Genomic DNA, 16,488 nt, shown 5'->3' on the forward strand with positions numbered 1-16,488 from the left:
GTTCTTTGCCTTATTATTTGACGTGACTCATTAGTTATGCTGTATTGTTTAGGATCACATACTCGTTCAGATTGGCAATGCACACACACGTGGTTTTTGTTTAAAATAAAACTCTAGGTTGTAGGACCCTTCCATTCACTAGAATATAGTACAGGTAAAACCGGGTAACTAACCTACTTAAAAGTACCAGTAAAAAGGTGTCTTAAAAGCCTACTAATTCTCTAATTGCTGTAGTATTTTTTTTCTTTTCCTTGAGTTACTAGTCTGGGACCTGATCTTGTGAGGTGCTGAGTACCCTCAGCTCACATTAGTTTCAAATCACTCTGCACCTTGTAAGGTCAGCCCATAGGTTAAAATCCTTCTTAAGTGGCAAAAATAAATGTAGAGGTTTCATGAAAAATCCATTTTGTGCATAGCAGAGAAGCACACAGGTTTGTATAGATTGCCATGTCTGTTCAAGAAGGGCTCAGATTAGAACAGTCTCATGTTGCTAGCAAGGATCACAGTGGATTGGCCCCACGAGCATGGATGTACCTATACAGGTCCTTTGCACTAAGTTTGACTTAAACCATTTGTAATAGTCCCTTACTTTAAATAATACTAAATCTGAATTGTTCTGTATTTTAAAAAGGGAAATGGACAGTTAAACCTCTAAAACAAACGTAGCATAAGAAAGTGAATGTGACTGGGGAAAAAATATACATTGCTCTGTGTAATGTTCTTTTCCTGCAATGTAAATTGACAGAATAAATGATTGTACATTATAAGTGCTTAAACTTACTTCAAGATGAAAGGCAACTTTTCTTCTGTATAAAAAGTATTACAGGCAATGTGCAAATCAAAATATTATGTCCAGAAAGGCTATAGGGCAAGTTGCTCTGGTAAAGCAATTCAAAGGTCTCCATTCCATTCTTCACAGTGCAAAAAGATCTGATGGAAGAGCCATGGTAGACCTCAAAGCACTAAACACATATATTGCCTCCATTGTGAAACTAGAAGAATTTCCTTTACATTAGCCAGTGTAAGAGAAGGATTTTTCAGACCTCCATGAATAAAGAATACTTTCATATTCCAGTTCAACACACTGGAAATTTAAGATTAATCAGAACACTATTCTTTAGTCTGTCCATGTTTCCTGTAAATTCATTTAGGGCCCCAATCCTGCAAAATTTGAGCGTTTGTTCAAAGTGATATATATGCATAAGGAAACAATTGGATTACAACTGAGAGCAGAAAGTAGGTGAGTGCGGTATGCTACTGCATTGCATAAATTATTAAAAATGGGAAACGTTATCCCATAGTACAAGCAGCACTTGCTGAAAACAAGTCTTCTAGTACATACTGGAGTAAACGATTATTCCTGGAGTGCTGCCCCTTAAATATATACACTTGGTGAAATTGCTTTTTGATTTTTACTTTTTGAAAGTACTGTTTACAGCAGAGTAGATAGTTTGTGTCTAAACAATTGGCTTTCTGGATGAACTATTTGAGGTGGATGTTCAGTTTCATGACGCATGGGATTATGCTGCTTGATTAAAGTTGACAGGACCATTTTATTTGATACTGGTTTCTTCAGATGTTGAATTTTGGTTTTTATTAATGCCTTTCTGCTGCTGAAGAACTATGTCCCAATTTCTCTGTGTGGTCACTGTTCACTTATCATGAGACCTAGTTGCTTTGGAGTTTGGTTATTTACTAGGTCCATCTTTCTGCTAGAGATGCCAGAAGTGGCCTACTTACACTGCAATAATAACGTATTTTAAAGAGAAGAATAGAATTTCTACAGAACATACATGTGAGACTTCAAGTATTCCCACTTCTGATTCCTGTAAGTTACAAATTCACAGATATTTTTCTGACATTGCTGCAGAGCAAAAATAAACTCTGAGATATTAAAGCTAATAAAAATTTAAGAATTATATACTGAAGTTAGTTCTGCTTGCAATAATAAATTAAGGTGGAAACTTGCTGTGATAAGCTTTAAAAATTTATCAGATATATGGTATCTGATGTAAACTTTGTGATTTTGAAGACATGTTCCATGTTTGACTAGTTTTGTTGTAGTTTTACGATTTTGAAATTGATGTCAAATTAATTTGTATAATAATGTGAATTATGAATGTTTGCAGAGTAAGTAGTTTTCTGACTAGTTTTAATGCTATGATTTTTTTATAAGCAAGAATGTAAACAGAAGTTCCCCTCATCCAAACCATGTGTGTAAAAATACTCATACAAATACAAGACCTTAAAGTTTTTTATCTACGCATTTTCTCTTAGAAGCCTCTGAACAATTGAACTAGTAGGATTATGACATCACCGGTAACTAATGAGAGAAAATTGAACAAACGAGTTTGGAAAGGGATTTTTAATCAGACTGTTAAATTTTCTTGTCTGTATTTTATTAACAACTTGTTTTCGAATAGATGTAAATCTTTTATATTAGAAACCATTACAGGCAAGAACTGCTCTTTTGAGTGTACTTTACAGTGCTGAGCATACAATTGGCTCTAAACAAATAACCCACTCCTGGCAAAATGTTGTGAGAAAGGATCTCTTTGTGGAAGCTTCAACACTCTACCTGTTCAACTAAATGATAAGAGGGCACTCCGGTTCTCTTGTAGTCTTAGTCTTCCAGCAAAAACAGGGAGAATAAGACTTGATTGTCCTGATATTTGTAAAATAAAAAAATATCAGGAAAAATATTAATCCAATACCACCACCACCTCCACGTACACATGTACACAACACTTTCAGGGCTTCTCTATACAGCAGAAAAGGCAAAGGGAAACATTGGTTTGTGCAAGCTACCTTTTAACTGAAAGCTGCTTGATTTAGAACACTTATTTAAATTAAACTTAGCCATCTTTGAATTTCATTTTCATTTTATTGCACGGTGTTTGTAGAATCTATAAAATGTATATTAAAAATCTATTTCTGATTTGCAAACATTGCTCCCCATATATCAGCAAATTCAGATTGGATGGCTGTTCCTATGTGTGCAGCAACTTAATGTGAACTTTAAGACAAATGTTAACAAGTGTAGGTCTGGCATATGAGCCCTTTGTCTTAATACATGTCACTCTTAGTGCTATATATGAAATGTCTTAAAATAACACCAATTTTTACCAATAGATAGTTGTGTGTGCTAAATGATTGTATATCATACAAGTGGCTTGTACATCAAATCGCTTAACAGTTGACTCCACCTCATGTCACTGACCAGATTCATTTCTTATTTTAACTAAAACTGTATTAAAGGCTTTTGTTTTTGTTTGTAAAGTGGGCTCTGATTTTTTTAAATACAGGTTGAACCTCTCTAGTTCAGCACCTTCGGGACCTGACTGGTGCTGAACCAGAGAATTTGTCGAACCACGGGAGGTCAATGTAGAGTGCCCGTGGGTCTCCATACGTGCAGGAAGTAGGGGTGTGGGAGGTGCTGCAGCACTCTTAGGCTTTGCGCCCAGCATGGCCCCCCGCCCAGGGGCTCTGCTGCCACCCGGGGTCCCAGCCCCAGGTTCTCCCCCTTCCTCCTGGAGCTTGAATGCCAGGAACCAGCTGTTTGCGGCACTCCAGAAGTGCTAGGAGGGAGGAGGAGGAGGAGTTGGTAAGTGTGGGGCTGCTGGCTCGCGAGAGGTGTGGGGGGAGGAGAGCAGAGGGGGTAGCTTGGCGCCCTTGGATGCTCCGCACCCACTAACATTTCCCTATGAGTGCGCCAGTCCCGGAGCAGCCACGGAGCCAGCACCTATGCTGGACCACGGATGTTTCTGGACCAGAGAGTGCTGGATTAGAGAGGTTCAACCTGTACCTGTAAAACCCCTAAGTCAGCAAGTATTCTTCTTTTAGTTGCCTGAATTAAACTGGAAATTTCCCATGTGATTTCACTTCCATCTTTCAATGCTTATTGAAAATGTTTCTACTGTACAAACTATAACAGCATGACATATACTAGTATTAGACTGAGAAGAAATTTATAGCTACTCTACTGATAATTACTACCAATAGGGGTACTGCTTCATGTTATCATGTTAAATTGAGCCAAATTATTTTAACTCTGTGAGAGAAGCTGCTTTGTATGTGTTGGGAAAGAGAGGGTTGGTGAGATGGTTAAAATCACTCTTTTTAAGGCCCACTTCGGTGGAGCATGTGCCTAAATTTAGGCACATAAGTAGTCCATTGACTTCAGTGGAACAACTCTTATGCTGAAAGATAGGCGTGTGCTTAAACACCTTCATCCACCAGGGCCAAGTATGACTTTATGTTGTCTGCTTAAGTTATGTTTCGACAGTGAACTTTTGCAACTCCTTATACCAATAATAAAAAATCTGTTACTGTGTAGATTGTTGCCAAGCAATATTGTGAGCTGCTGGATATTTTTCCCCCTGAAGGCTCTGAATAGTGCATGCCTGTACTTGTAATGACTACATTTAAATGAGCACATCTCTTAATGTTTTTTTTCAAGTTAATATAATTGAAATTTTATCCTCTTTATGTCTTGCAGACATCCGCAGGTCATATAAATGATCATTGGAATACATTGAGGAGTAAATACACTTAGTGCATATGATTTTCTTTTCAGAGAACTGCCTGTTTAATGCAGAAGTCAGATGTTAGACAGAACATTTTTATACTTAAGACTAAAGTGCATTATATTCCGACTGTAGCTAAATTGCTGCATCTGGCCATACAGTAGATGGTAAATCTGCACAACATTCACAAATTTTATCATTAACACAGAATTCAGTCTTAACTCTGGATTCCCCAGCATGAGAGGAAAATGTAAAAAGTTGTCAGTGTTTGTAAAGGGGGAAGGCAGCATTCACAGTTCTCCTCCTCACTTAAAGGTTGTATTGAGATCTCTCTTTATTGATTGAAGAAAAGGTAGTGTGTATATTTTCAGGCTAAAATGGTGCACCCTTTTGGTCCAAAAGCTTCTGGATGGTAAAATATTACAGGTTAAACAATTATTTTACTATTCTTCTAGTTTCCTCATTGGTAAAAACCATTGATATTTCATTTGAAATCTGACCACATGATCTTTGAGCTCTGTGTAAATGCGGACTTCAAGGTGTGTAAAATTATCATTCAGGTTAGAGAAGATTAAGGAAAGAACCACAAGGAATATTTAATTTCTAGACCATATTTCTTGAATCAGTCCAGATCTGATCATTTAGACATTTTTGAAGTATTTTCATTGTTGCTTAGACCTACATTTTCAAAACTTGATTTTTATGTGATAAGTGTTTTGTAGTTTGGGAAGCAAAATGTTGTTTTGTTCACTGCAAGGCTCATCATAGCAACACTTGAGCCTTTCCAGTCTCTTGCTTGAGTTGCAAAGTGTAGTTTTTGAATTGAGTTTAGATTTTTCTTCCTTTCTGCTTCTAAACTCAATTGGTTGGTGACACTTAATTTACAGTATTTTGAGATGAGGACCAGTACAGCAAGAAACCTTACTGTATGTTGATGAAATTAATCTTTTGCCTAGCTGACTCTCCTCCACTGCCTCTTTCTCCCAAAAGCAGCACAAGTAATATAATCAATGAAGACTTTAGAATATGTTTTGGTTGATGAGCTTTACTTAAGGTGAAAGATCGGGAGCCTAACTGGACCTCTAGTTACTGTGCCAGAATCTTTATTTGTTTGGTAATCTATTTGAAAGCAAATTTAATTTGGCTTTGTTTATTTTCAGAATTGGTAAAGGATTTCAAGGAGTCATGAAAAGATGGGGATTTAAAGGCCAACCGGCCAGCCATGGCCAGACTAAAACACACAGAAGACCTGGGGCAATATCCAATACTGTAAGTAGTTGAACTTCATTTATCTCATTTTAGATACTCTTCACCACCATTCTTTGGAGCAAAACTTAGTGCAGGGGAGAGAGCTGTGTGTTTTAAAACAAACCATTTTACAGTATTTAGACATGCGAAAACAGACCAGTTATCCTTCTAGTCTAGTGTCCTGTCTGACAGTACCAGATGCTTCAGAGAAAGGTACAAACAGATACATAGACAATATATGGAATAACATGTCCATAGAAGTTTCTTCCTAACCTGAGGTAGTAATGTTTTGTTTATATTTTGGTACATGAAGATTATATTTTATAATTTTTTTAATTTGGCTAATAGATATTACTAAACATTATGTTTCATAATAAAGTAGGGAGAAATAAAATCCACTCTTAAATCAATGCTAAGAGGGATCTGAAATCTCTTTATAATTTCATTTATGTAACCATTGTCACAAGCCAAACATTTTGATGTTAGATTGGAAGGGTTTGGGCATTTTGCTTTATCTGCCAAAGATCCAGCTGGTATTTTGTTGACTTGAAGGGTTTACAGTGGAATTTTATCTAGCTTCTTGAACTTAACTAGCTTATATAGTCCTTATTTAACAACTCTTTCAAACTATAGCATTCAATGCTAAAATAAAGTGTGCTTTGATTTATTTACATGCTTCCTTATTATTAAGAAGTCCATTCCCTAGATAGGTGGTCTGGACTTTACAGTTAGACGCTTCTAATTAAAATTACTGTAAAACTTATATTTATCTAGTATAGAAACTTTGGACCTGTGAAGTTTGCACATTATTGGGACTAAACTAGGTGTTATATAAACAGTTGTATTATCTGAATGCCAGGGAACCAGAGCTGGGACCAACAAAGCCATTGTACTGAGACCTGATTATGTTGTCTTTTTTAAAAATTTCCTGGAGTGATTTTTAAAAAAATGTCCAAAAGAATGGATGAAATGATTAATGACACTTGAGAAAACTTCAGGAACAAAATGGTACTGTGCTGCACAAGACAGGCCGCATAAGACTATAGGAACAACTAGTACTGATCTCCATTCCAGCTGCAAATTGGGCTGCTAAGCTCTACTTCTGGCATATTTTTTCGTATAATGCTGGAAAATTTGATTTTTTTGGCCATATAACACTTTGTTTAGCAGCTGGTAGTAATCATTAAGAAACCTGAAGTAATTCTTGTGTAGGTATTCTGAATTTCATCTGGGTTTGTGCCATTTGTAATTTCATGAAACAAATAGAACTAGACTAGGAAACTAAGAGGTAAAGAGGGAAGATAAGATGACCAGGGCAAAATAATGTCCGTGATGTTGGATCATATACATATGGACCGTTTTTACTGTGGGTTTCATTTCAGTGTTGAGTATAGGAACATCCCCCATTAGCCTTACTGCAGTTGATTCTCTGGGCTCATGGCTTTGACACAAGTTAAAGAAAAAGAAACACTACAAATGCACATGGGAAGGAAGCAGCAGAGAATCCTAGATGATGGTATGGAAGTAGAGACAACCTTCATTTTGAAAACATACCTTCCTATTAAAAGGAAAAGAAACTAAGGGTGAGATTCTCTGCTGCACATCTAGAAGACGAAGACCAGAATTCAGACCAGGGTGAAGTGGGCTAAAGTGACTTTAAGCCATTTTTGCACCCTCCTGATCCTAGGCTGCTGAAGGGTCTTGGAATGGGCCACAAGGTAATTTAGAGAGCCTTGAAAAGCAGTCTACAGCAACCTCTCTGAGCTGTGCTATGGGAGGCAGTGCTGCATGCCGCAGCCCTCCTCTGGCACACCCCCTGCTCCAGGATTTATCAAAGGGGCCTTGGATAAAGGCTTGTGGCAGGGGAATCCTCTTTTTTCAGAGGGCTTTTAGAGCTCTTACCCCTTTTTGACCACTTTACCTGATGTAAAGGTGCAGGAGTGAGGATGTTACCTCAGATCTGTAAACAGCTTTGTCAAGGCTGGAACACCCTGAATTGTTTCAGTGTAACTTGACAGTGTATTTGTACGTTGCGCAGGAAGTCTCAGCTTGCCATGATACAGTGAGTCTACACTATTTCCGATGACACACAAACTTTGCGCACCAGTAGGAAGCATTTAGAAATGCGAATCAGTAATGGGGATCTTCAGCACTGCAAATACCATCTTTAAGATTCCTCTTGGTGTCAATTTGTCCAATATGTGAAACAGTCTACGTTAACAAATGTAGCTTTCTCTGTTTGAATTTGTAATCTACCTTGCTTATCTCCATGAACTTTGCTAGGAAGCTTTATAATTGCGACCCCTTTCAGTTTGCAATAGTACCTTTTGTAACTATGTAACTTTTGGCCCTATTTTGATACAGAATGCTGGCAAAGTTTTCCGTGGAACGAAAATGCCTGGGAAAATGGGTAATGTCTACAGGACCGCTTTTGGATTAAAGGTGAGTTCTAAATATAGTAGTCACGTGTGGAGAGAGTTCACTCTATTTCAGTCAGATAATGAGGCTTGGCAGCTGCTAGAACACCATGTTATGCTGACAGGTACTAGTGACTGCTTGGAGCACAAACCTCTTTCAGATTGGGTGTGAACGCCTCCTTTAATTGCCATAACTGTCAGGATGAGTTAATCAGAAGCCCCCATCAAAGTCTATATCTATACTACCACTCTTGTCTGTATGACTTATGTCGCTAAGGGGTGTAAAAAACACACCCTGAGCGACATAAATTTCACCAACAGAAGCGCCGGTGTGGACAGTGCTATGTTGGCGGGAGAGCTTCTCCCACCAACATAGCTACCGCTGCTCGTTGGGGGTGGTTTAATTATGTCAACTAGAGAGCTCTCTGCCGTTGGCATAGAGCAGCTACATGAGAGATCTTAAAGTGGCACAGCTGCATTGGTACAGATGTGCCGCTGTAAGCTCTCTACTGTAGGCATGGCCTAAGCCAAAAAAGAATGTGAACCCATCCAGATGTTTTTGCTGAGTATCGTTTTTTTGCGGAGAGGCGAGGGGAAAAGGGAGGCAGAACACCTAGAAACTGAGAACACCCTGAATGGAGAGGCAGAGCAGCTGAAAACACAGCGTCTAATTCTGGAAGAAATGTGGGGAGAGGTTTTTGGGTGTTGGTGCTGTGAACAAAAGAAGCTGTTTCCTGCTATTTGATTCTTTCTGCATTCAGTGACACAGGATTTTGTGCATTCTTTATAAATAAAACTTCATCAAAGAAATACCTCACTATCACCAATTTCTACTCCCACCTGGAACATCCCTGGGGTCCCAGTCTTTGACTAGCTGCTTGGGTTGAAAAGAGGGAACACTCCACAGTGCAATATCACATTTCACTCAGAACCCAAACTAGGCCAGCATAACTGGACCATGAAAGAGAGAGCCAAAAAGGCCCAAACAGCATGTGTCCATCCTCATCTTGTAACTTAAAAAGAAGGCACTGCTCTGCTCCCCCATGTGCACGCATCCTAAGGGCTTGGGTTTTGGAGGTGGGATGGGAGTTACAGATGAGGCTTTAGCACATATGGTATATGCCTCACTGTCTTTCTGCGAGGCGGGCAGGAAAAGTACTTTTTGGAAGGTTACCAGCTGACTTCTTAGAGCCTGTGCGAGCTCTAGTTCGGATCCAGGCCAGGTCAGCAGTGCAATAAGTTCTTACAGTCTGGTGGCTGCCCCGTTCACTGCCCTGTATCAGATGAGGTTATCGTCCCAGTCCAGTTCCTGATGCACACATGTTCACAGCGCTAAATGGGAATGAAGACACGCTTACCCATACAGGTGACCTCTTTAGACAGTACAAGAAACATTTTAGTGCTGTGGTGGGAAGAAGTTTGTGCTGCTGCTATCTGGTTGGTGGATAAGTAGAGAACTTATGTTTTCAGGGTGTTCAATTCAGCACTTTCACAAGTACTTAAAAAATTAGCAGCTGTTTGCAGTAACATTTCCATGACAAAAAGAAAAGGAGGACTTGTGGCACCTTAGAGACTAACCAATTTATTTGAGCATAAGCTTTCGTGAGCTACAGCTCACTTCATCGTAGCTCACGAAAGCTTATGCTCAAATAAATTTGTTAGTCTCTAGGGTGCCACAAGTCCTCCTTTTCTTTTTGCGAATGCAGTCTAACATAGCTGCTCCTCTACAACATTTCCGTGACACTTGCTTATCCTGCTAATTTGTCCCACAAGGTTCTGCTATAGCTCTCACTATAATGGGAAGAGAGACTGAAGTAAAATTGTGATTGCTAGATTAAGATCTGAGCTTCAAGGGCTTATTGAAGTCGGCAGACAGGCTCCTATTGACTTATGGTTCAAGCCTCAAATGTATTTGAGAGGTGCCAGCTCAAAGTTGAGTTTCATTCAAATGTTGGGGCAAATTTAGGACAAATAACATAAAAGGCTCAGTGACACCTCTTCTCCCCAGAGTCCCAACTTCTGCTAACACATTTGTGCTTCATTTTGCCATTCAACATGGGCATACTTATGCCTTTTGTATGCATACACAATATATTATAAAATATATTCCTACATTGCATAAGCATCCCAATTGCGGAGCTATATTTTACTCCACAATTGCTCACATTTACCAACTTTTAACTGGCTATAAATAGTAAATTGAATAAATCCTGAAACCATAATAAAATGCATAGGTTTCCATTTTTTTTAATCCTGCAGGTGTGGAGGATCAACACAAAGAACAACATTATTTATGTAAATGGTTCTGTCCCAGGTCACAAAAATTGTTTGGTAAAGGTACGTTTGTTTTTCAAGTTCTTTCATTTATCAAATAACTATTCATAATCTTGACAGTATTTTATGTGGTCTACATTTTTTCCTGTTTGAAAGTTGATTTGTAGTGGAAAATAGTTGTTTTTGCTCTTTATTTGTTTAGGATCTGATCTTGCACCTTTGAATCCAATGGGAGCAAGATTAGGACTGGGATGGGGAATAATCAGTAGAGATAATGATGAGTCCCTTATTCAGATTTGTTTTTGCTTTGTAATGGAAATGCCTATCGATGTTTAGCCTTCAGTACATTAACACACCTTGAATATGATTCTGTAATAGGTAGCTTCAGTCTCGTGCATTTCTGTTTATCACTGTTAAACTGAGCCACTGGATTTGTTGGTGAGCTTTTCAAAGTACCTGCTCTGAGAGCTGTACTGATCATGAATGAACAGAAGTGCGGTTGACATCTGGTTAAGAGCAATCTGGTGTCTTGACCATACATGGCAGGAGTTGGAATGATACCTTTTTGTCTTTCTCCAACACTGGTTTCTGAAAAACACTAAAGGTGAAAATGGGGCAGCTAGTGGTCATGGGATGTTTTTCTTCTGTTAACATCCACAGAATACTGCCATTTTCTGCAGCATTTAAGGAAATGATCTCAAAATCCCATGAAATCTTCTTGGGATTCATAGGTTCCAAGGCCAGACGAGACCATTGTGATCATCTAGTCTGACCTCCCGTAATAGTTGGAACATGTGTATTTCAAGTATGCATACATAATTCTAGAAACCATAATAGTGAAATAAAAGACAAGGCATGGGCAAGTCAGAAACCAACTGGCTGTAAGGACTCTTTCAAAATAGACTTGTCTTACTGCCTTTCTTTCCAACGTTGCCTAAGCATATTGTAAATAGGTACTTGCGGGTATCTACTACCTGCAGGAAGTTAAGCCAGTTCCTCTGAGTTGAAGTAGATACCCAAAGACTCTCAATACCTTGTTATGCCTATATAGGGGTAAAACACCCACAGCTGTCCTGGGTCGGCTGACTCAGGATCACAGTGCTCTAGCTGCAGGGCTAAAAAATCAGTGTGTAGACATTCAGGCTTTCGCTGGAGCCTGAGCTCTGAAGCCCTCCACCCCAAAAGGGTCCCAGAGCTTAAGATTCGGCCCAAGACCAAATGTCTATACAATGACTTTTTTTTTTCAGCCCCAGAGCCTGAGCCGTGCAAACCCAAGTCATCTGACCTGGGCCAGCTTAAGGTGTTTTATTTCTGTGTAGACATATCCTTTAAGATCAGTGACCAGAGAGACAGCAATAACAATTGGAAAGATTGCCAGGTGTTAGTTGCACAATATATACTTACAATGCATCAGGACAGGGGAAATTAAATTATCCACCTCTTGAAAATCTCTAAGTTAATAGTTCAGAAGGTTTGAATATTGTGATTAAGAAGTTCATGTTTCTGGTATATGTTCTATTATAGACACTGAGTTTGTGATATGTACTGCACCATTTGTGGACCAGCATTACAGACTTTTTTGCTTGCTTTAATAAAACAAACAAAATCCCTCACTTTAGAAGGGAAATGTTTCATTTTCTGTGGGGGGGGGAATAACATCACATCACACTTTTTCCTACTTTGCGAATGCATCAATTTTTCTTTTTTTCTGACTTTGGTCTCAAAATCATTTCAGAGTTAAGAGGCAACTTTGAACCCTGCTTTGGATATAACCTCATTTCCTAGTTTAGGAGGTGGATTACGCAAATCAGTCTTTTTTTTTTTTTTTAGTGAGGGTGGAAAGGGGGATTATACAGATGTCCAGAAAGATGTTTTTGACAAATAAATCAGACTTCTCTCCAAAAGTAGTGGGCATGACAGCAGTACTTGGGACTGTAACCGTGGGTGATTATTCATTAATTTAAACAGATGAAAAACCAGTCTTTTCTCTAGCTGCATTCAGAGGTTCTTGTTAATCCTGAGAGACACAACTGAGGTTGATGTAGTTATGGTTTATGGGTTTGAGCTTCAATGAAATAAGAGTGGGAGAAGAGGTGATTTTGGCCTGTGGTACAAATAATTCTTCATTTTAAAACTATATATAACCCTTTTTTCTCTCTGCAGCACAAGGCAAAGGTCACTTGCTGATTTAAACTCGAGTAAATGGTGGATTCTCTTGAACTTGAAGTCTTTAAATCATGAGTTGAGGACTTCAGTAATTCAGCCAGAGAATCTGGGTCTATTACAGGAGTGGATGGGTGAGGTTCTTTGGCCTGTGGTGTGCAGGAGGTCAGACTAGATGATCACAATGGTCCCTTCTGGGCTTAAAGTCTATGAGTCTAAGTATAATTTTGTTGTAGGCCATTATTTTTAAGTCTTAATTTGTGAGACCTTGTCTGTAACTGATGGATGAATAGCATACCATGTCTTTATGCTCCTATTTAATGATATCACTACATGAGAACTATAAATTGTCTCTTTCGTACTAAAATATATTTTTGTAAAAGATCTTGCATTTAGGTCACATCTTTGTGTCGGAGACAAATATTTAAAATTGGTAAATACGTAGATGGCCGCAGAATCTGAATACCTTGTGAGATCTTGCTCACATTTTTTTATTTAAACTAAATGACATTAAAGATTAGACTTTAGGGAGCAGTATGACTGCTCAGAGCTCCGGTACGAAACTGCAGAAAAACCTGAGTGTCTCTGGATTAAGTTTAGAAGTGTGAGCAACAAGAGTGATGTAGTGGTGGGAGTCTGCTATAGACCACCGGACCAGGGGGATGAGGTGAATGAGGCTTTCTTCCGGCAACTCGCAGACGCTACTAGATCGCATGCCCTGGTTCCAATGGGTGACTGTAATTCTCCTGATATCTTCTGGGAGAGCAATGCAGCGGTGTATAGACAATCGAGGAAGTTTTTGGAAAATGTAGGGGACAATTTCCTGGTGCAAGTGCTAGAGGAGCCAACTAGGGGGGGAGCTTTTCTTGACCTGCTGCTCACAAACCGGGAAGAATTAGTGGGGGAAGCAAAAGTGGATGGGAATTTGGGAGCCAGTGACCATGAGTTGGTTGAGTTCAGGATCCTGACACAGGGAAGAAAGGTAAGCAGCAGGATATGGACCCTGGACTTCAGGAAAGCAGACTTCGACTCCCTCAGGGAACGGATGGGTAGGATCCCCTGGGGGACTAACATGAAGGGGAAAGGAGTCCAGGAGAGCTGGCTGTATTTCAAGGAATCCCTATTGAGGTTACAGGGACAAACCATCCCGATGTGTCGAAAGAATAGTAAATATGGCAGGTGACCAGCTTGGCTTAACGGTGAAATCCTAGCGGATCTTAAACATAAAAAAGAAGCTTACAAGAAGTGGAAGGTTGGACATATGACCAGGGAAGAGTATAAAAATATTGCTCGGGCATGTAGGAATGAAATCAGGAGGGCCAAATTGCACCTGGAGCTGCAGCTAGCAAGAGATGTCAAGAGTAACAAGAAGGATTTCTTCAGGTATGTTGGCAACAAGAAGAAAGCCAAGGAAAGCGTGGGCCCCTTACTGAATGAGGGAGGCAACCTAGTGACAGAGGATGTGGAAAAAGCTAATGTACTCAATGCTTTTTTTTGCTTCTGTCTTCACGAACAAGGTCAGCTCCCAGACTGCTGCACTGGGCATCACTGCATGGGGAGTAGATGGCCAGCGCTCTGTGGAGAAAGAGGTGATTGGGACTATTTAGAAAAGCTGGACGCGCACAAGTCCATGGGGCCGGACGCGTTGCATCAGAGTGCTAAAGGAATTGGCAGCTGTGATTGCAGAGCCATTGGCCATTATCTTTGAAAACTCGTGGCGAATGGGGAAGTCCCAGATGACTGGAAAAAGGCTAATGTAGTGCCAATCTTTAAAAAAGGGAAGGAGGAGGATCCTGGGAACTACAGGCCAGTCAGCCTCACCTCAGTCCCCGGAAAAATCATAGAGCAGGTTCTCAAAGAATCAATCCTGAAGCACTTACATGAGAGGAAAGTGATCAGGAACAGTCAGCATGGATTCACCAAGGGAAGGTCATGCCTGACTAATCTAATCGCCTTCTATGATGAGATTACTGGTTCTGTGGATGAAGGGAAAGCAGTGGATGTATTGTTTCTTGACTTTAGCAAAGCTTTTGACACGGTCTCCCACAGTACTCTTGTCATCAAGTAAAAGTAAAGTAAAAAGTCATCAAGTATGGGCTGGATGAATGCACTATAAGGTGGGTAGAAAGTTGGCTAGATTGTCGGGCTCAACGGGTAGTGATCAATGGCTCCATGTCTAGTTGGCAGCCGGTGTCAAGTGGAGTGCCCCAGGGGTCGGTCCTGGGGCCGGTTTTGTTCAATATCTTCATAAATGATCTGGAGGATGGTGTGGATTGCACTCTCAGCAAATTTGCGGATGATACTAAACTAGGAGGAGTGATAGATACACTGGAGGGCAGGGATAGGATACAGAGGGACCTAGACAAATTGGAGGATTGGGCCAAAAGAAATCTGATGAGGTTCAATAAGGATAAGTGCAGGGTTCTGCACTTAGGACAAAAGAACCCAATGCACCACTACAGACTAGGGACTGAATGGCTAGGCAGCAGTTCTGCGGAAAAGGACCTAGGGGTGACAGTGGACGAGAAGCTGGATATGAGTCAGCAGTGTGCCCTTGTTGCCAAGAAGGCCAATGGCATTTTGGGATGTATAAGTAGGGGCATAGCGAGCAGATCGAGGGACGTGATCATCCCCCTCTATTTGACATTGGTGAGGCCTCATCTGGAGTACTGTGTCCAGTTTTGGGCCCCACACTACAAGAAGGATGTGGATAAATTGGAGAGAGTCCAGCGAAGGGCAACAAAAATGATTGGGGGTCTGGAACACATGACTTATGAGGAGAGGCTGAGGGAACTGGGATTGTTTAGTCTGCAGAAGAGAAGAATGGGGGGGGATTTAATAGCTGCTTTCAACTACCTGAGAGGTGGTTCCAGAGAAGATGATTCTAGACTATTCTCAGTGGTAAAAGAGGACAGGACAAGGAGTAATGGTCTCAAGTTGCAGTGCGGGAGGTTTAGGTTGAATATTAGGAAAAACTTTTTCACTAGGAGGGTGGTGAAACACTGGAATGCGTTACCTAGGGAGGTGGTAGAATCTCCTTCCTTAGAAGTTTTTAAGGTCAGGCTTGACAAAGCCCTGGCTGGGATGATTTAATTGGGGATTGGTCCTGCTTTGAGCGGGGGTTGGACTAGATGACCTCCTGAGGTCCTTTCCAACCCTGATATTCTATGATTCTATACTTATAATGTACTTAGCACTGCATTTTCTTCTACATTGCTATTAACAAGGGCCTTGAACCATAAAGAACTGTAAGTGAAAGAGTCATAAATGGTATTAATGTGACTGAGGTCTAGTTTAGGATGATATTGGGTTGCAAAATAGTTTACAGATATATTGGTATGAAACAATGGAACAGATTTTTAAAATGGAATCATACTATCTGGGTTAATGTTGTAGTGAATTCTACATGAAAAACTGGAGTTTTTTTGTACGTTCTCTTGCCCCGCATTCTCTATCTCCCTACTCCCCATGGGGGGTACGGGGGGAGAGAAGCAGGGAGAGAATGCATTTCTTATAGAATTAAGTATAAACATATACTGTACGAAGGCTTTTGTTTTTTAAAGATATTCATTGGATAAACTGAAAGAAGCTATAAAAATACTTTGACTTTTTCCCCCAGGAATCTTTAAACTTTTAAAATTTTCTTTCATTAAAATATTATGAATAATAATGAAATATGCAAGAAGGGGACATATACTAAATTACTCAGTAGTGGGGCTGGGCAAATTTATTTATTATTTATTTGGTTTGCTGTCAGTTTTGAGAATTGGGGGGGGGGGGGAATTCTGTTTGGCTGAAACCAAATTAAAAAAGCCTGTCTTGGTGATTTTTAAAGGGTTGGATTCACAAAATGTGGGGCG

The 16,488-nt window shown here is 39.9% G+C and overlaps 1 protein-coding gene across 4 annotated transcripts in view; it reads left to right on the forward strand.

Annotated features, from left to right (window-relative positions):
• The window catches only part of MRPL3 (mitochondrial ribosomal protein L3), a 62,237-nt gene that overhangs the window by 25,487 nt on the left and 20,262 nt on the right, over positions 1-16,488 (forward strand). For 2 of the 4 annotated variants that reach the window (XR_012157484.2, XR_012157485.2), the window contains exons 7-10: positions 5,687-5,795; positions 8,139-8,216; positions 10,451-10,528; positions 12,629-12,762. Coding sequence is in view for 2 of the 4 variants with exons in the window: in XM_073333246.1 (XP_073189347.1) it covers positions 5,687-5,795; positions 8,139-8,216; positions 10,451-10,528 (265 nt within the window). In the remaining 2 variants the exon portion in view is untranslated. The remainder of the gene's footprint in view (positions 1-5,686; positions 5,796-8,138; positions 8,217-10,450; positions 10,529-12,628; positions 12,763-16,488) is intronic. The other 2 variants (XM_073333246.1, XM_073333245.2) reach the window with 1 other exon arrangement.

Source organism: Lepidochelys kempii, chromosome 2 (genome assembly GCF_965140285.1).
Source record: "Lepidochelys kempii isolate rLepKem1 chromosome 2, rLepKem1.hap1, whole genome shotgun sequence".
In the NCBI taxonomy this organism is placed as follows: domain Eukaryota; kingdom Metazoa; phylum Chordata; order Testudines; family Cheloniidae; genus Lepidochelys; species Lepidochelys kempii.